We start from the raw sequence: 21,315 nt of genomic DNA on the forward strand, positions 1-21,315 counted from the left end.
TACGAGACGAAAATGAGACGAGACGAACTGAAGTCCTGAGCGCAAGAAGACTGTAAGTCCACTTGGTCCCTCAACATGTATACACTAAAGTTGCGTATAGTTTCGTATAGTTTAGTAATGTTTTATACATGTTTAAGGGCCAAAACAAATCTTTCACAACCTTTCATGATGTTTTCACCCTGGAACATGTATTAAACATTATAAAACCCTAAGAAACTATACGTAACTTTAGTGTATACATGTTGAGGGGCCAAGTGGACTTACGGTCTTCTTGCGCTCAGGACTATAGTCAGTGTGTCTTGTGGATTTTACACGTTGGTCCTTTCATAAACATATCAGATTGAAAGTGTCTTCCCCATAAAATGTTGTTCAAAGTCTTTATTTATATCTATAAGAAAATGTCACAAAATTGACGGAAGTTAATTATTTATATATTTTGCTTTTGTATCAATATTTTTTGTATTAGAAATAAAATATGTTTTGTCTATAACTAGATATGGCTATGTTTCAATGTTGTTAGGTCTTGTTGAGAAAAAATCCATATCTTCAAATCTTCAAAGGTAAAAATATGCCATACACCACGAATGAGCCGTAAATGTCCTAAATTGTATTCTGAGTTACAGTGTAAAATGTGCATGAAGGTCGTATTCATAGGTACCTCAAGTTGGTGCTACATGTATCTCATTTTAATAGCGCTAGTCAAACACCTTTTAAACCAATCAATAATCCTATAAGACTTTTATATCTTTTGCATAGATTCCTCGCACTGTTGACTATCTCCAAAATGGTGCTATTTTCATCTTTCACACAATTTCTAATGGAAAACAGATCTGCATTGCATTCCCGTTGTCCCCCTGTTTCCACTTACATTGACAGATGTCTTGTTTTATAAACCAGTGTTCAGCAAGTCGACAGAAGAATATTTTCCTTTCATGGAAGAGGTACGCACTTTGACGTATTCTAGATCTACTGCGATATCACTGGCTAAATAGTAGTGCATTGACTACATAAAATATTTCTGGTTCGCAATTTCCCTTTTGTTTCCTTTTTTTAAAGAAATGGACTGTAAGCACACTAGCTAATCCACAACAACACTGTGTAGAATTTTATATACATTTTCTTATGTACTAATCAAAAAGTCCCATACTATTAATAGCCAATTACTTCATTCACACCTTCACAACATGTGATGTAATCTGGGATATTCCCAAGAATAATTATAAACATTAACCGTTCACATTACATCACTTCCTGTGAGGTTTTCCCAACATGATGAATGGCTGGCGTGTGGGCGTGAGTACCATGCACTCTGTGTTGGGTATTATTAAATACAAAGTAATCATTTAAGGCTAAATAATATTCTTATTTACTTATTTTATTGGTCTAAAAAATATTTTTCATGAGTCTAGATCATGTGAAATAAGAAATTAATGAAAAAATCGTGAAAGTGTCCTTGTTAACCCATTTGTCTTAAAGTTGACTAGTAGTTAAGGACGCTTATTTTTTTAGCGATGCACATAGTCTCCTTCACAACCGGTTTCTCTCGTTCCTAACACTACCAGTCATACATGTCCCTATGTATATTTAGGACTGACACACGCCAATTTGTAATCAATAAGAAATACACAAGTCGGACATTTGAAAATAATTCTTTAAAATTTGGTATATAAAATCCGTACCCACCTAATCAAAGGCTCTATAGAAACAAAATAAAGGATCGAATGCCTTTTAGTGTCCAAAACGGCAAAATTACCGTCAAACGTCCGCCGAATTCTGCACCCTTGCGAAGCCCTCGGGCGGGTGCAGAATATAAATCGGGAATGAAAATATCCGACCTTTGCGATCAAAAACACACAATTACAACTTTGGACGTACTATGGGCAAAATACACCATTGCCAAATAATGTAGAATAAAACATTCAACGTCAACTTGACAAGATATTGAAGCAAATGTGCTCCATAAACATTAAATTAGTGCTCAAAACGATTCCTATTCAAATACGTGTGAAACTGAACAGGGCGCAAAACTACCTCAAAAGTTTTAAGTTCATCGTTTCGATGTACATTGATGTGCATGAATTGATATTAATGAGGTGACGTCATGCGTAGTAAACATCTACCAAAATCTAATTACACCGCCACCTCCTTTAAATATTAGGCCATTATTCCTAAACCGTTGTATGCCAAATTTGTGAATATGCAGTCGAAGCAGAATTCATTTCTGCGCATTATGACACCTCATTTGTTCCAATGGTCCAATAAAAGTAACCCAAGATTTGAAAGTTGCAGCACAATTGCCTTATATTCAGTATCCATTGAAGGAAATCGGTTCAGCTCTCATTGGATTATTCTTTTTGTTTCATGCAGTTGGAGGGAATCAAAACATGTGATTATCATAACAGTTGTCATTATTCACATCAGTGATCATTATTCACGTAATGTCAAATTGAAGCATGAAGATTTCAATATTGTTTTCTGACTAACTAGGTCCTAAATGCCCTACAATTGAATACATGAATACAAAAGCCACCTAAGTCCATGCGAAGTTATTTTGAGAGAAAAACCCGTGTATCATTTTAATTCCTTCAGTTAGATTTACCTGGTCAATATGGTAAGTTTTACGTGCAAATGAGTGGATTAACCTGTATTAGGTATGACGATTAGCATTTCAGGGACTTCGTGGGGTTCATTTTAAATTTTGGACTTAGGTGGTTTTTTGAATCATATACAAAGACAACAATGTTAGAATGAGATTACCACTAGTAAGATAATACAAAATAAAGCACACAGGTATGTATAATGTTGATAAACATTCTGCCATGTAATATAAACCACACACTTTCCTTTATTAAACCCATTTTTTGTTCAAAAGTCATTCTCTAGCAATGAATGTGTTACAAGTGGACTTTTATACATACTGGATTTCAATCAATGTGTTACAAGACTCAAATCATGGAACTGGGTGATTCTTTCATACATGCTATTTTTCACATGCCCAATAGACACAGAGAATGAATTTGAGTTGTTCTTTCATGCATATGACAGGCCTATGTATAGCAACAATTTCCCATGCTTAACTCAATTTGGCCAAAGTATGGACTTAGGTGGCTTTTGTATTCATATATTCAATTGCAAGTTGTTGTTTCAGTGATAACAATTTCCTGATTGGGACGTGTTACCAACAGATGTAACCCTTGTCTTCCACTTCTTGTGACCTTCTTGGTCACAGAAAACATTAAACTTGTAGTAATGTTGTAATACGCGATTCATAATTTGCTACCAATCGCAACATGACCGCCTTACGGGAATACTACGATTGACCAATTCACAATGGATTTCACCCTCTAGAGGGCATACTTATTTTGGACTAGTGTAATATGCGGTTCCCGTTCCGATTTCACGTTTCACGTAAAAGTCGCAATCTCTCCATTAACTGCAAATTACGCAAATTGTCATAATATGATTTTTTTAATATAGTTTCAGAGCAAATATAATCCTGGCGGAATATTTGTATGTAGGTAATGGGTGAACTACACTGCAATGTACAATAGACTCATGGTATTCAATTGTCGTATGAAGCCGGTTCCAAATTGTTGTATCATCTTCTCATAGCCCTGGATTGGGAACAAAATATAATTATAACAATAATAAATCATTCAAAATGCATGATTTATTAAGCGAAAAAATAGTATATCAACCAATTGGACACTTCAATGAAGAAATTTGTCAAAATTACAAAAACTATTAATAATGATAATTATCTTAATCAAAATATGCATGGAGGGAATGTCGTGTTTTTTTCTTAAGTTGAAAACATAAGTCATTTAGGATTTATTAGGGAAGATCAGATTTATGATGATCGGATGATTGGATCGCCCAAATAACATATCTGTAATTACCTTATTTTCGTTCTACGTGTCGCCTTTGTTGATCTATTTGCTTCAAAATGAGGTCCAAATGTGTTCTTGTTTGCAGGTACACGTGAATAGTACTTTTGATCTTGATGTTGTTTGTATGCAATGTGGCGCCTTCTGCCTTTTCTTCTGTCCCTGTGTCTGTCATAATCCGTCTCGTAAGCAGATAGAGAAAATCTCTTCAAGTTCTCCTCTCTTGAGGGAATCTGTTGACGATAACGTTGTTCTTTTCGTCCAATTGCGTGTCCACTATTCGCGGTAAACCTGTTTTCTTCTGTGAGATTGTTATTTCTTTGCAAGTACCAGTTCTGCCCATAAAATAACGCATCACTAGACAACGGAAACACATTAATATCCGCCTGTTCCTCACCACGCATACTTTCCATGTATGTCACAGGAACTCCTGCCTTGAACTTATCACCCTTGAACTTTCTTCGTCTGTGAACATTTTGGGCTAAGCCTTGATCTGAAGCAATATAATGCATTTGTCTGCGGTGATTCATTGCATCGCTGGGCATGGGAAGCTTGCTTTTATTTGTTTCGTAACTTCTCCGTGGAACTTGTGGGACATCATCTATGTACATGTGCGAATTTGCGCTTATTCCCTCTGGAGGGAAGTAGAGTCCAGTATCATTCGGAATATGCCTAGAAATAGGAAGACAAAAGAGTTTGGAAACATAGCTTTAATTTACGTATAAAGTAGATTGTTTTTATCTAGAAAACCTGTCCAAATGTTCATACACAAGGTGAGCTATATACTGACCCATGAGTTGCTCTTTGTTTCCGCCGCGATTTTGATTTTACACTTCTTTGTGCCCTCCTGACTGAGTTCCACAAGTAGCTGAAATGTGATAAAGACCGGGGAGGAACATATATAAATGAATAAATACGACTTGAGCTGACGTAACATTGACATATTACAGTACTAATATTATCAGCGTTTTACAGTAAATCGTAACATGACTGGTAAATAAAGGGTACACTCATAGAAATTGTTCGTTGGCATTACTCAGTAAGTTGATATAAGTCGTTGCGTCAACTTTCCGAGTAATGCCAACGCGTACAATTTTGAGCAACGCTGACTCAATATCATTATGTTGGTCGCACTCATTTGCACTTACTTTATTGAGTTGTTACAACTCAGAAAATAAAACTAGGTTAGCATAATTTTCTAGAGGTGTGCTATAGTATACAAAATTTTGCACTGATTACAAAAATAAATATTTGAATACTGCTAATTGTGCAGAAAATGATCCAATTACGTGAATTAAGTAACAAAGTACTAAATTGGAATAACTCAAAACAATAAGTACCAGTAACTTAATATGAACGAGTTACATCAACTTACATGTTGAGTTACAATAACTCAACTAATTGGTTCTTTGAACCTTGTTTATTTTTCTAAGTTCCCTGAACTTGAATTCAGAAGTTGGCATTACTTAAAAAGTTGACGCAACGACTTACATCAACTTTTTAAGTAATGCCAACAAAGTTGATTAGTTGACGGAACTTTTTGAGCTTTTTTTAAGTTCGGATAACTAACATGAATTTTGTTTTGGCAACTTTTACACTATTTTTGAGTTGTCCAAACGTACTCCTTTTGAATTGCGCCAACAAGGCGAACAAGTCATTTCTATGAGTGTATGAAAACGTTAAAATAACATCATGAAACATTTTTGAAAACATGATGCAAAATATTCTAACAGTGTGTTATATAAAAACGTTTTAAGGACATTTTTGTGTTTGCTGGGTCTCCTATCTTGTTCTCTTTCATTTGACACCACTCGGGGTACATACCTTCTTGGCATTTTGAGATATGAAATGGACCCATATAAATATTGACTCAGGGCTTATTACGAGTGGGAAAATATGTTTTATTATATTCTTTACTTCGTCCTCTTTCATTTGACACCACTTGGGGGTTCATACCTTCATGGCATTTAAAGATATGTCCATTTCAGACCAAAAGGTAAGTAAGTAAGTAAGTAAGTAAGTAAGTAAGTAAGTAAGTAAGTAAGTAAGTAAGTAAGTAACATACACTAACATAGGCTGATACCATTTCATGGTTCAGCAAAAACAAAATATAAATTACTGACTCGAGGAAGCTATACAGATTATAGACAAGTCAATATGATCACATACCTGAGACGACGCTTGTTCAATGTTCCACGTATTTGAATACTAGTCTTCTTGATACGAGATGGCCGTGCAACACCAGCAACAAATCCCCTGTCTCTGCCGCTCCTAATATTCGCTGCATCATGCCTGTCTGGTGGCGGCGGCGGTGGTGTTGGTGGTGTTCGTTCATCGTTATACTGCCCAAATAATATTTCATCTAAATACATTGTGCCTCGTCGCTCTAGTGGTGGTGTATGTGGCGGTACAGTCCGTGTGGGTAAGAACGTTGGGGAATCAAATCCTCTGGTTTCACCGAAATCAACTACATCATGTCTGTCATGTCTATTCAGTTTTTCTGGGTGTTTATGTTGTTTTCGTTTTTTGATCTTTTCCTGACGAGGTGGATGGTTTCTTTCCTGCCTGTGGTGCCTGAAATTTGTCATTAAGGTAAATTATGGTGGTGATACATTATAAGATGATTTATTACATCTCCTTGATACGATTCAAAGATCCATTGGTCGGAATGATCGAGGGTACTGATAGTGCTATATAACTAATCTAAAAGTGGTGCCTAACAAATACAAACAGCAAAATAATTAAGATACCTGTAATGTTCACCCCTGTTCACCCCTCAACAGAAACAATTACGTGAAAAAAGACAAGCAGTCAATCAATGTTCTCTTTAGCTATGATTTAAGAACTAATTTGTTGAAATCGGTTGAGAATTAAAGAAACGTTGATCAAAACCCTAAAGAAGAAACGAATTCTAAAGCTGCATTTTATATGTTCTAATCAATGGAAGGCACGGCGCTAGTTCTCTTTTTCGAAAACGCTTTGTGTACCAATCAATAGGACATCCAATGGAGCAAATTACACATTTTTTATTTGAATCATACTTGAGATTTTTGAATCCCCGCCCTTGTTAAAATCCGAGTTAAAAGGTGCAGATATTGGCTACTGATTCGAATTATCACATAGCTGTATTTGTTTACGATAAACAGAGATGATAATATCTGGTACTTTTAATTATCCATCTGTCTGCGTATTGAAATCAAATCAATATAGTGATATGATAGTGAATTATCAATAAAAAAGACACGCAATAGTAATGATATATTCACAAATGATTGCAATCATTAATTGACAGACATAAGTTTCAAAAAGTTTGCTCTTTGTTTAATACACGCTAAGCGTACCTTGGTTTAGTCCTTTTCGGTAAATTTCTAAAAACGTGAATATCTTCTTGCGGTCTTAAATGGTTTCCTCCTCTAAATGGTATATCTTGGTTGGACGCACTTCCAGTATTTTCAATAAGTTCACGAAGTGCAACAGCGACATGGTTCAAGTTTGTAGTCGTATCTCCAGATATATCGGTTCTTGTTGCTTCACTATCTGCATTATGATTCTCATCCGTCATATCCCTATAATGAATACCAAAAGGTACAACAAGTTACATGACCAGGAATAAATGATGATTTCAGAGCAAATTAGTTGAAGAATGCGCGAAACCTTTTTGGGATAGTGCTCGGAGCTATTGCGCAGATAATGCAGAATTTTATTATCATCTTCTTTTATCTTCTCTCCGTTTGTATTCCACTCTCTTTTCCGAGTCTCTTTTCACACTATGCTAATTTCTGCCCATTTCCATTCTCCCCATTTATATTCACTCATTCTCACTCTACCCTTTCAACGTATCTTAGTTTACCACACCCTCAAGCTGGTATCCAGATATTACAAAGATGAAACGCCGTTGTGGACAAACCTGATAAATACTCCCATCGTTGCATTCCCTAAAACTTCGCTGGGAATTTCATATATACCATCATTCAGATCATCATTTACTTCTAAACGTTGTGGCCTTGTTGTTATCTCTTCAGGCTGTTGTGCTCTCAATGACATATGTGATAGATCGGTCCCATTCATACGTTGTGTCAACTGCAACTCTGCATACTGGATTGGCTGAAAAGACCTATGTGATGGGGACATTGATACAATACCATCTGATGTTCCAATATGCTGTTTCTCATCACGTACAGTGTGCTTTTGCCTTCCAGATATATTAAAGATAAAAGTATCGGGTTCTGATTCCATATTTCGTGATCTGTGACGCAACATCAAGGAGAAATAAACAAATGAAGACAGATGAGTAAACTTGAAGTTGCCATAAAGAATCGAAAGGAATGTAAATGGACAAAATTAATATCTATTATCTATTAACTATTAAGGGACCGTTCATTATTTCCACCGGAGGGGGGGCCGGGAGAATACATGGGGGGGTCAGATGGTTTTTGTCAAGCAAAAAGGGGGGGCCAGATGGTTTTTTAGTTATTGAAGGGGGGGGTCAGATGGTTTTGCATCTCAAAAATCCTGAGCTTCCGGGGCTTCGCCCCTGGACCCCCATCTGGAACATTGTCCCTGGACCCCTGACCATTAGATTTGCGCTTTGCATGTAGGCTGACACTTTGGTCCTAGTCCGGACTTAAGTCGGGCCTCAACCTGTTTTTCACCTGCCACGGTGTGAATTGACATAAATTTGCACCAAAAGTAAGTAATTTATTATAACATTTTGAAAAAATGAGTCATTGGGTAAAAATTCTAGATTTTGCTTCTAATTTGCCAAATGTACAATACAAATTTGCTGAAATAAGAGAATTTTGAAACATATTTCATAAATATACATGTACACTGCCATTTTCGTAATAGAGAATTAAGAATAATCAAGCTGCTGCACAGTAATGCTGTGGTCAGACTCTTCTTTGTTCTTTTACAATGAAAAGAGACAACTAAACCACCCGAAACCGCTCCCCCAATACACATCCACTATCAAACCCCACCCCACACAGGTGTCATTTCCATACCCTAGTTAAAACTACAAAGACTCGCCCAAACCACCATGACAGTAAACTTGGGCAATGTATTCAAATACATTATAGAAAAATAACATCATTATCATCATCATCATCATCATCATCATCATCATCATCATCATCATCATCATCATCATCATCATAATACTAATAATACTAATAGAAATTCACCTTTTCAGAAATTATATTATGGTTGTGTGATGGACAAATGTTCCGGACAAATGTGCAGTGACTGCCACTGAGTAGTGAACACACACAAACCACAGCCACCCTAGCCCTATGGATGTAGTGTACATGTCTATGTCTGTGTGCATGTTTTCTCTCTTTCAAGAGTTTAATGAATTAGAAAGTTCCATGAAAGAAATTTTTAGATATTTTTATATAGTCAAAATATTAATTAAAATATGTATAAAAATTATCAATTATTTCATTAACGGTAACAGTAATGATTCTGGGAAGTGACAGATAAATCTAAATAATTTTGTGAATATGTTGGATATTATGACAACTAATTTTGAATCAAATTTGAGATCTATTATGACATTTTTAGATAATCATTTCACATTTTACATGGATCTAATTGGACCTTCTGTGTCCAAGTTTGAACCGAACCGAGTCTGTTTGTGAGCTTTTGTGTCTGAGTCCGGCAAAAAGTGGACTTGAGTCCGATCAATACATCACCATAGGCGTAGATCCCCCCCAATATTTTGCCGGGGATGCTCCACACAATCATCCCCCCCCCCAAAGTGACGCCTGAATATAGGTTTCTGACCACATATTTGCCCATTTTAGCCCCAAAAGTGTAAATTTCCGCGCGCTTCGCGCGCATTTATTCAACTTTTGCACCATATTTCATCAGTTTAGCTTCAAAATATCAACATTTTTCGCACACTTTGCGCGCATTTGTACCATAAACTTATTTTGTCGGCAAAAGGTGCTGGATTCACTATACTTCAAGAATTTTTTTCCAACCCCACCCCCAACTTTCAAGAAATCTACGCCACTGTACATCACTGATTTCACAAACTACTTTTTATTCCTTTTAATATACTGATGAAGAAGATTTTGCAACTCATTCATTTTACACCAAAGGGGGCTATGTACTGCACCCAGTATCAACATGTTATGAGAAGTTGATGCATACTTACAATTTAAGAGATTGAAAATTAATAAATCAGCTTGATAGTTTATTAAACTCATTTGATTTTTTATATTCTGTATGATTGAATTAAATTACAAGTTAAAAAATGAAATAAATTCGTTTTACAGCCATTTTAGCCTAATTACATAAAACTAATGAATTATAATAATTTTGACCCCAAGTTTCCAAACCTGCCACTTGAAAGATTGTTCTTGGTGCAAAGAAACTGTAGTCCTATGGATAATATCACTGTGGTTTGTTCAGGGACCTGTGGTATTGAAGTACATGTACATACTAGCTGGAGCACAGGGTGGCAGAACCAAAAATTGTGTACATGCATGTGAAATAAATAATATTTTAGAAAAATAAATAAAACAAGTTAAAATACCCTGTGGGGCAGGGCCAGATTTATCATAGGGCCAGATGGGCCCGGGCCCAGGGCCCCCCAAATTTTTTGGGCCCCCAAAATTGCCCTGTGCAGTGTGCATCTTCCATTTTAGCCGAAAAACACCAAAATAGGGTACAAAATTTGCAAAATTGGGATTAAAATAGTTTAAAATTGAAATTTTTGCGCACGCTTCGCACGCAAATGTCCTAGTAGAATCTAAAAACTTGGCCACTTGGGGGCCTCCAAATTTTGGCCTGGCCCAGGGCCCCCAAAAAGGTAAATCCGGCCCTGCTGTGGGGTTCTACCAAGTTGAAAGTATATGAGGATGTGCCACGATTTTGGGGTCCTATTCAGTAAAGACCAATATTTGGAGAAAAGTGCCCAATTACTGCAATTAGGGTAAATTTAGGTGCTTTTGCCGGGTGGCAAAAACAGTAAAGGCATAACTTGTCAGCCTGATGTGTGGCAGTGATGTGATGTGTTGAGGCAGCTGATCCATGCGCGCAATTGCACGTCATTGCGCGTGTGCATACGTCAGGTGGGGTGGGGGGGGGTCATATGATTTTCATGTAACTCGGAGGGGGGGTCATATGGTTTTTATTATCGGAGAAGGGGGGTCATATAGTTTTCGGCAGTGACTTTCTGTCTGCTCCCGGCCCCCCCTCCGGTAGAAATAATGAACGGTCCCTAATCAAAAAGTAATGACAGAGCATACCAGTAGTCACCCCGATCGGTCGGAACTGGCTGCGATGTCGATACACCTGTTTCGCAATCCATATGTAGTAATGATGGGGAGATAGAGAGACTTGATCATTATAGATTGCATTTTATAGATATCAAGACCGATGCCATATTGTTACGAGTCGTACTGACCCAAGGCCAAAATCACCTCTTACCCAAATTCACTCGAATGCACAACACAAATACACTGTGTGATTAAGGTAACAAAATCTAAGTCTTTAATTGAAAGTAAGATATGATTGGTACAATATATGACAACAAATGCACATACAAAAATAGTAATTATTCTTTATCAGTACTTAGCCAGCATTCTTCTTCTTGATGGTAACTTAGAGTTCTTGCAATGGTCTGGACGGCTGATGTATATATCATTATTCACTTGTCCTGCGAAAATCAGCAAAGTCCATTGTACACTTGCATTGATAAATATCCTTGCGAATAGAATCCTCACACAAAAATTGCGTTGCTTCCTCCAAACACTTATATCATTCAATAAATCCCTGAAACTTATATAGCACCTAAAACCAAGAAAACTTGCACTAAGGCGCTGGACACATACAAAGATCATCATATGCAAACAAATGAAAAGAAATACATACATGATATCAATTCAAAATATACACAATTACAAAGAAAGTTAATGCTTATACGCAATTCCAAACAGGTGATGTTTAACCAGTTTCTTAAAAATGACAATGGATTCTGCATTTCTGATGTGTTTTGGCAGTTTGTTCCAGATGCGGGGTCCATAGCAGGAGAAAGACCTGTCCGCGAATGTTGAATGTTGAGTTCTTTGTTCAATGAATAGTGGTGTTGATGATGTTGTGGAGCAAAGGCGTCTACGACCAGTTTGTTCATGAAGCATATCAGAAATATAATCCGGAGTTTGTTTGTGAGAAGATTTGTAAACGAGGACCAGGATTTTAAGATCAACTCGTTGCTTAATGGGTAACCAGTGCATATCAATGAGATCATTATTTTGTGATGGAGTCATACTTGCGTTTCCTGGTAATTAGTACGCTGGATATTTTGAAGACGCTTGAAAAGTGTTTCGCTGATGCCGACAAGTAAAATATTACAATAGTCTAGCCTTGAGATGACAAGAGTATGAATGGCGAGTTTGGTAGATTCGGTGGTTAGCATTTTACGAGCACGTCCAATGTTAATCAGCTGGAAATTGGCAGATTTTGCAATATTAGCCACCTGCGCAGACATAGTCATGCTGCGGTCAAACATGACCCCAGGTTCTTTACGGATTACCCAGCACAGGGATATCAATGCCAGCGATATTCACAGATGAAAGATTGAACTTGGCAAGCTGAGCGTGAAACCAAACACAATGACTTCGGTTTTTCGGCATTGAGTTTCAAGAAATTATGAGACATCCATGTCTGAACCTCGTTAACACATTGCTCAAGTGTTGCCACAGCACTCTTCACACCGTCAGCTGATGTAGGACAGATGGAAACATATATCTGAGTGTCGTCAGCGTATATGTGTAGTTTCATGCCATCCCAGCAAACACAAAAACGTTTTAAAAACGTTTTAAATAAGTTATGTTTTGGCTTTTGGTTTAGGTAAAAACGTTTTAATAACATTAAAATTTCGGGTTATATAAAAGTCATGATAACGTTTTAAAACGTTTTGTATGAAAACACACTACAACAATATTTTTAAATGTTTTCAAAAATGTTATTGTAAACTATTTTTGCAAACATTTTTGCCAAATATTGTGTCAATACTTAAATAACATTATGTTAAAATATTTGAACCCAGCAACCACAGAAATGTTCTTAAAATGTTTTTTTTCAAAACCCTTTAATAACATTTAAAAGTTGGGTTATATAAACGTCATGAAAACGTTTTTAAAACGTTATTGAAAATATTTTGGGCAAACATTTTTCGCAAAATATTTTTTCAACCCCAAAATAACATTCTGTTTAGAATGTTTTGTGTCAAGTTTCCAAGAATGTTTTTAGAATGTTATTAAAACGTTTTTATACCCTTTATATAGCCCGACATTTAAACGTTTTCTGTAAAACATTTTTGTTTGCTGAGCAGTAGATTATCAAAAAATATTTTTTAAGGTTATGAAAACGTTTTATACTCCTAATATACCCTTTATATAACCCGACATTTAAACGTTTTCTGACAAACTTTTATAACCTTTTGCGAATGATGTCGAAAACGTTTTGTGTTTGCTGGGATACTTGCGAATGACTGAGCCAATGGGGAGAATGTAAATTAAAAATAGGAGCGGTCCGAGTACCGACCCCTGTGGCACGCCATAGCGGAGGAACTGTAGGTTAGAGAAAGTTCCATTAATGCACACGCGATGCGTCCTATTTGACAAATATGACTTGAACCAGTCAAAAGGAACATTATTGATTCCGAGGATGTCTTGGAGTCTTGTGAGTAACACCATATGATCAATGGTGTCGAATGCACTACTGAGGTCAAGCAGCAGAAGTATGGTGACACCTTGCATTTCCATAGCCCATAATAGACCTTAATCAAAGCTGTTTCTGTGCTGTGAAACTGTTTGTATGCTGACTGAAGGGGCTCATGAAGGTGGTGTTTGGATATATGATCAGTCAACTGTTTTGCAACTACACACTCAAGCACTTTGGAAATGTAAGGAAGGTTACTCACAGGACGGTAGTGTTTAAGTAAATAAATAAATATTTTCAATAACAGTCCTGAAGAACATGTTCAGTAGTGTTTAAGTATATTGTGGTCCAGATTGTGTTTCTTGAGCAAAGGTATTACGATAGCAGATTTCAGAGGATCTGGGACCACACTTTCCTCTAAGGACATGTTTATGATGGATGTTATTGCTGACACCCATGTGCTCTGTTTACTTAACCATGAACTTTACTTTATTTTACTCCTTCGACCTCCAACTTCAATACTTGCTACTCTTTACTTATCTCTGACTTATCTCATGAACTCTTTATATGCATTAAATAAGTTTTTGCTATATATTTCAGTTCCCGATATATCTGACCATCTATAATCGTTTCGATACTTTCTGGGTTGAGTTTATTTCCACCTTTCACACAATATCTTCAGGAAGCAGGACTGCGATGCAGTTGTCCCCACTTATATTGTAAGATGTGTTATTGCAATAACCAGACTCTAGCAAATCGGCAGAAGAATATATATTCCTTTCTTGGAAGAAGTACGTTCTTTGACGTATTCTAGATCTTCTCAGACAACACTGGCAGGCAGTAGTGCATTGATTACATAAAATATTTCTGGTTAGCAATTTTCTTTCTTTGAAGGAATTGGACTGTAAGCATATTAGCTAGCTAGCCCAGATCAACACTATAAACTGTGTAGAATTATGTTAACATTTTCTTATATATCAAGCACCGAAAAAAGCCATTCTATTAATAGCCAATTACTACCTTCACACTATGCTGCAATCTGAGGAATTCCCAATTCTTAGTTATAACATTAACTTTTCACATGACATCACTTCCTGAGGGAAATCCCATGACATCACTTCCTGAGGGGAATCCAATATGATGTCATCTTCACTTTACAATATCAGGTTTTTGGGTTTTTTTTTTTCAAATATTCCATATTAGATATGATTCAATTTGTTTTGCTCAATTTGAGAGGGGAATTACCCAAAAATGTCATCGCTCATGTAATTTTGTAAACAAAGATAAATAATCAAATTACTCAGGGCACATCACAATATGCACCATTGCCAAAGCCTTTAAGCACTTACTCAAGATATTTTATCTTGAGTAAACCACTGTTTCAACCATGCAATCAATAACATATTTCAATCATTGATACAGAGTGTCCTAGTACTGCAACAATTAATATGGAAACACCCGTATCCAGATTAACGTAATAATCAGACAGCGTTAGGTTAATGAACGTGAACGCGGCACGTGAACGAGTACTGTCAATTTGGCGTCATTCAAGACTGCTGATTGGTTACAGCAGCATGGCGTGAATCGCACGGTTACGTATTAACGTTCGTCAACCTAGAGTAGTTTGCTACCTACCTATTCTTCCGCCTGTTAGATATTGTCGGGGGTTCTTTAGATGCACAGCAGGAGAGATATACCAACATTGATATGTACAACATTCCACACACCCACGCAGATATCAACTTGACGTAAAATGCCGGCCATGTTCTGTTCACTTCTGACAGTGCTGCATTTTGTGGGCTGAAATTCGCGAATGAAACGTTAGCATATTTTTTTTTGTTGAGAACAAGCTGAAAGTATTCGGAATGACTTTTTTAAATACGTGGCATTTTCTTGCGTACTAATTTTCCAACAAACTTGACTGGATTAGTGGATGTACTTGGACGCGTTACATGAACGCGTATGGATGTTAATTTGTCCAACAATTCCAGGATTTTCAATCACAAAACCCCGGGTGTTGCTACAAAACCTTCCATAAACGCGTGGTGTGAATATGATGCTGTAAATGGACAGCCAGGCAAACTGCAAAATCCTTAAGAAAGTTCACATTTGACTACACAACATGACATTATGACTATCATTGGCCATAGGAGTCATAACTACCACAATTTCTGCTAGGATAAATTGTGGTAGTTATGACTCGTATGACCAATGATATATGACGTCACGCGTTCAAGTACACTTCACTACGAAAAAAGTCTGTATTGCGAATGCTTACCTGTACCAGTTAGTGAGAGTCATCATGATGTAAAAGGAGGCCAAGCCAAACACCAAATGAAACAGTGAATATTTGTATACTGTTCGCTCCTGCTCATTTCGAATCAATCCCCAACCACGCTTTGCCAGACGTCTTCGAAATACCCGCTCATCTGTGGTAAAAATATCATTGATTTTTTGTATCCATAGGTACAAGATATCATTATGCAGTTTTTGGTATTATTATGCAGTTTATTTATTTTGTATGACCTGTCTCTAACTATAAATGCGAACAACAACGGAATGAATCTAAATATATTAATATTCATTTATGTCGGTTGATATATCATTAATAATGCATTCAGAACAGCGACCTTTGGCATCTTTAAGCTGCTGACTTCAAGGAATTCAGTGCTTATTACCCAAATACTTGTTTCACCATTTCGACTCATTCTAAATAACAAGAAAATAAGTATCTCCGATGGTAATAATTGTTATGTCAGTATAAAAAAAAGCCCGGACTATTTTCTCTTCAATATATTTGTATTTGAATGAGGTTACTTTACCTGCTGATAGTGATTCTGTCTTGCTTATGCAACAGCCGCACCATGACGATTCCTGTGCAATATTAGAATAACTGCAAGGTTTATACAAATATTCGCATGGTGTCGACCATTTCATCAGAATTTCAACATCATTTTACTTTAGAGGATTGAAATACATTATAAAACTATTTGACTATATTTTATATAATCATATTAATGCTTAAAGCCATAATGTACAATTTCCATCCAATATTATTCTGGATTTTTTTTTCTTTCCGAAAAGACTGAAATACTAATTTATTATTAGGGTCGTATACATAATTCATCCGCACCTGCGATAACACTTTCTATGTCATAATATAAACTGCTCAAATAAAGAAAGTCCGCAGTCATGTAACCCGTCCTACACCAAAATCTGATCGTGTTATGAACATTTAATTGATAAAGTCGTGTGCAGAATCTTGTTAGCTCCAACTTGATACCAAATTTGCCACCAAAAACTCTAAATTCAGAGAGATTGAGACCAGTATATGAAATTTGGTGCATTTTCAAAAGTTGCAAATTAAAAATGGACCACGCGGAGCTATAGAGGTGAATGGCACAGCGCGACCATTGATAAAGCCCGAAACAACCGCTAGGTCATATCGATCGCATCGAGCCCTAGTATTCATCAGTAAAGCACTGTAGCAATCCATGCGTTTTAAGGTTACGGAGGGTGAAAATTCCACTCAACTTGTCTTTTGTTTTTTAATTTTTATTTATGAAGTATATGTATAAATTAAACATCTCAGAGATGTAGATTGAAAAAATTGTATCAACAAAGTATTTTTTGAAATTATTTTTGTGTATCAATATTTGCTCTAGATATCCCACAGCACTAATTCTTTTTTAAAGACAGTTCTTGTTTTAAGGGGACACTACACTAAATCCTTCCGCATTTGGTGTAACTCATGGAAGAAAGAGAAGGTGTGAGGGCTATCATTTTTTTTTGGAAGGGGAATCCCAAATATACATGGGGGGCCCGTGGGTTAGATTTTAAAAGGTATGCCAACATTTCCTGTCATCCTCCCCTGGCCCTGCTCTCGGCCAGCCTAACTTTGCCAATGTGGAAACTTTAAATGGCCTAGATATTATGATGCAGATTTGAATGTTTCTGTAGTGTTTCCTAAGCCTTATAAAGATGCACTGTAAATGTTTGCCAAAAACTGCTCCCCCTCCCCCATTCTACCCTCCCCCAGGACTCATAATTATTATGCACCTAGTTACTTTATTGTATTTTCACATGTATTTCAATGGGACATTTATTTAGTGATGTGCCCCCTTATAGTGATTATTATTCCAGCGCATGAACTGGCAACCCTGTCATTTTCATTTGATTGCTAAAATCACTGAAGCATATGCACAGTGGAGCATGAGTATTCAACCAGCACTATACTAGACAAAATCAATAAAATAAGTACTATCACCTTGGCCCTGGCAACATTAACTAGCATTGTAAACAAGTTAGCACATGGTTTGAACATGATATTGATAGTGTGGAAGTTTTGGCAGAAATTTGTCAATTTCTGCAAGTTTTGTGAAAATCAATTGATACTTCCCATGCAGTAAGGATTATCAGTAGTAATACAGGAGCACTGCACCTGGAATATTATGGGATTGTGAATTGATACTGTGAAATAGCAGAAAATGTGAGTACTTGAAACTAAATGTGTGGATATCTCAGAACTCCATTTTGGACCATTTGGCCTGATATGCTGAGATGAAATAAATTATTTTTAATGTTTCCCGTAGCTGATTCATAAAATTTTGATATGCATGTGTTAGCTGATACTTCTAAGAAATAATGTAGGGAATAATTGTGTCAATATATTGGCACACTAAATTAATATTGTTTTTGCAAAAAAGACGACATTTACCCCATCATTTTCATTGACATTCTGTGAACATGTAAGCTTACTGTTTTAAATCAGGAGGACCTATCGAAAGAATAAATAGGTACATTATTTCATTGGTTTGTTTGTAACACATATGCGAAATCGCAATGAAATCGGACCCTCTCCCCATATTTTCCTGGCCTCTTTCCCAAAAAACCTTATGCTCATGAAATTGAACACAAATTCAAACACTTACAAAGTACATTTGTGTATGAGCTATGACGTTAAAAGTATTACAATAATAATCATTAGAGTGTCAACTTTAAGATGAAGTATGATTTTTAGGCCTGCCATGTTTATTTTTTGAAAAACAAAATATTTTAGGTGGCTACGTGCAGCCAATTTGCCTACACAAAATGTCAAAATCCTGTATAACCTTAAATTACCAATTGAATAAAGCGCGCACTTGGGATAGTCGACATGGGTTCATCGTGGGCAAGCAAGCTTGACCACATTGCCACGCTAAGCAATTTCGACCGCGTTATCGTTTTGATTTGCAACTTTTGAAAATGCACCAAATGCCATAAACTGGTATCAGTCTTTGTCACTTTTGAGTGTTTGGTATCAAATTTGGTATCAAATTAGAGCTAACAAGATTCTGCACACAACCGTATCAATCAAATTTTCATAACAAGATCAGGTTTTGGTGTAGGACGGGTTACATGACTGCGGACTTACTTTATTTGAGCAGTTTACTTTGATAAAGACAATCCTAACCATATTTTTCTCAGCTATTAATAGTATTACCTCTCTTTCACTATGTCGATTTCAGAAATAAAAAAGTAAATTTACTTTTCTGGTACCATGCAACTACCAGGTATATTTGCGCCAGCTTTTGAAAATACTTTTTTTGTCAATATCACGGACCTTTTCTTCAGCTTCGACTTCACGGCGATGTTTGGTTCTCTTCTTTGTCACCGTTTGAAATGATCCAAGACTATAGAAAGAAAACGTTTGACACGCGGCCATAATTATAAACGGTTCAAAAAAAGTAAGTCCCCTTAAGACATTTTGGTATTATCCAAAAACGGCTTGATCAATTCTCTTGTTTTAAAGTTTGAAACATAGGCTGATTAGTGATGCATCAAGTGAGCGAGTTTTTGTTGCTACTTTTTATCATGAAATTTTCGACCAATAAAAAGTTGCATTTTTCTACATAGGCTTTTTATGCTTCAATTTGTGTTTGGCAATTTGTTTTCCTTTAAGTGTGTAATCAAACCCATCACTTGATGCATCACTAATCAGTCTATGTTCCAAACTTTAAAACAAGAGCATTGATCAAGCCGTTTTTGGATTATACCAAAATGTCTTGGGGGACTTACATTTTTGGAACCGTTTATTTGAAAGAAGAAAAGGGATATGATCTAGATCTATTTCAAAACTAATGTTAGGATGAGAAAAGAGTAATCGTAACTCTTACTTAACACGCTACATTCAGGTAAATGTGAAACACCAATGGCGTAGCCTTTGGTGGTGGGGTGCCTGGGAGCCGGTGGTCGCTCATCATGGCCTTTTGGGGGGGGGGGTTCAAACTTTTTCAAACCATTGAACAAAAAAATTGGGTCAACTTCCGTCGAGAAACACTATTTCCGTCGGTACATTTACAAGTTGTGTTTCCCGGTTCCAAAATCCTGGCTACGCCACTGAGAAACACGTGTACTTAAAACTGATTTGTTGGTAAATCTCTTACCAAATATATAGTACTGTGATTAGAACTAGCCCAAAAGACACAAATCCGTCTATAAGTTCCCCAATAGAGACGTCAATAAAATTATGCAATATAGAGGAACCGTGGAATGCTGTTGGTCTGCAATCTACCGTCGTGCTCGAGTTAACGGCCGTGTGGTTCGTACCTGACAGCAAAACACACAATAAAAAACCTTTATATACAAAAAGCTAAATTTCTCAAAAGATGTTAACAGCGTGAGTGCACAGCCGTTAACTCAATCCTAACCTGTTACTTCGACTTATCCCAATGACGAGGAAGTAGTCCGTGTATCATGCCGACAAATCGTTCTTGTACGCGTCCGTGTAAGCTCTCCGCGGCCGCGATTAACTGTACGCACGTGATTTGACACTGCGAACAGCGGAATACCCACCTATTCGCTGCCGATGAGGCGAAATAAAGAATAGTTTTCCTCTCAGTATAAAACAAAACATTTTTCTCGATGGTGGTTGATTCAGTTGCCATGGTTACGCATATAATGTAACGAACACAATCTAGGTTTAGTATGATAACTTACCCATGACTTATGACTTTCGACTTACCCACAATTGGTGGCTGAATCAGTAAGGCAGACCCTGTAGTGAACATAATGTAGGCAGATGTAATGGATGCCTGTAGTAATCTACCTTGAGCGTAAGCTGCAAACATATAAGACAAACGTTACAAACAAATAATACTGTCAAATCAAATACACCTTACACCTTGCTATTTACTGGACTCATATTAGATCAGGGGTTCGAGCCCGGTTGCGGTGGCGTGTGTAGTGTCCCAGCTATGTCAACTTGCCCAAATATCAAAATGGCTTTCAAAAGAAGATAACTCGTGGCAACCCCTCCAGTTATATCAAACAAAATAATGGTTTATTGGCAAGACCAGGAGTGGTCTTGTAATGAAGGACATTTTGACATTCGGACGAGTTGCTATGGGTTTGATACCAATACCAACTAAATACATTATCATAATAGGCCTGCAGATTAAGCGCGGTTTTTCTAACATATAAAGTGGTAGCTATTTATCCATATCAGGTAATAATTTGATATTTTTAAGCTTTTAAGAATCTAAAGGTTATATACCCATATCAAATTGCCCAAGCTTTCTGTGAAGAAACATATGTCCAAAAAAGGTCATGAAACTGAAAATATTTTTTTTGTACCGGATATGTTGTGTGAATTTCACAATTGATCTAGAGTGCGATAATACTCACTTGTAAAGCATGTACTTCCTGTAGAAGGAAGGATGATCATATTTAACACAAAAGGTCAACAGTGAATTGTACAATATGAGTATATGGCTTG

At 36.7% G+C, this 21,315-nt stretch overlaps 1 protein-coding gene across 1 annotated transcript; it reads right to left on the minus strand.

The window, feature by feature from the left end:
* Positions 1-327: 327 nt before the first annotated feature.
* LOC140171141 (uncharacterized) lies at positions 328-21,007 on the minus strand. Its single transcript, XM_072194325.1, has 12 exons — positions 20,563-21,007; positions 19,985-20,147; positions 19,162-19,231; positions 16,382-16,433; positions 15,838-15,988; positions 15,195-15,359; positions 7,795-8,133; positions 7,229-7,453; positions 6,057-6,461; positions 4,678-4,755; positions 3,900-4,559; positions 328-3,614 (listed from the first exon to the last, which is right to left on the minus strand). The coding sequence occupies exons 1-12, from the start codon at positions 20,666-20,668 to the stop codon at positions 3,599-3,601; spliced, it is 2,430 nt and encodes an 809-aa protein (XP_072050426.1). The 5' UTR covers positions 20,669-21,007; the 3' UTR covers positions 328-3,598.
* Positions 21,008-21,315: the final 308 nt, after the last annotated feature.

Source organism: Amphiura filiformis, chromosome 15, assembly GCF_039555335.1.
Source record: "Amphiura filiformis chromosome 15, Afil_fr2py, whole genome shotgun sequence".
In the NCBI taxonomy this organism is placed as follows: domain Eukaryota; kingdom Metazoa; phylum Echinodermata; class Ophiuroidea; order Amphilepidida; family Amphiuridae; genus Amphiura; species Amphiura filiformis.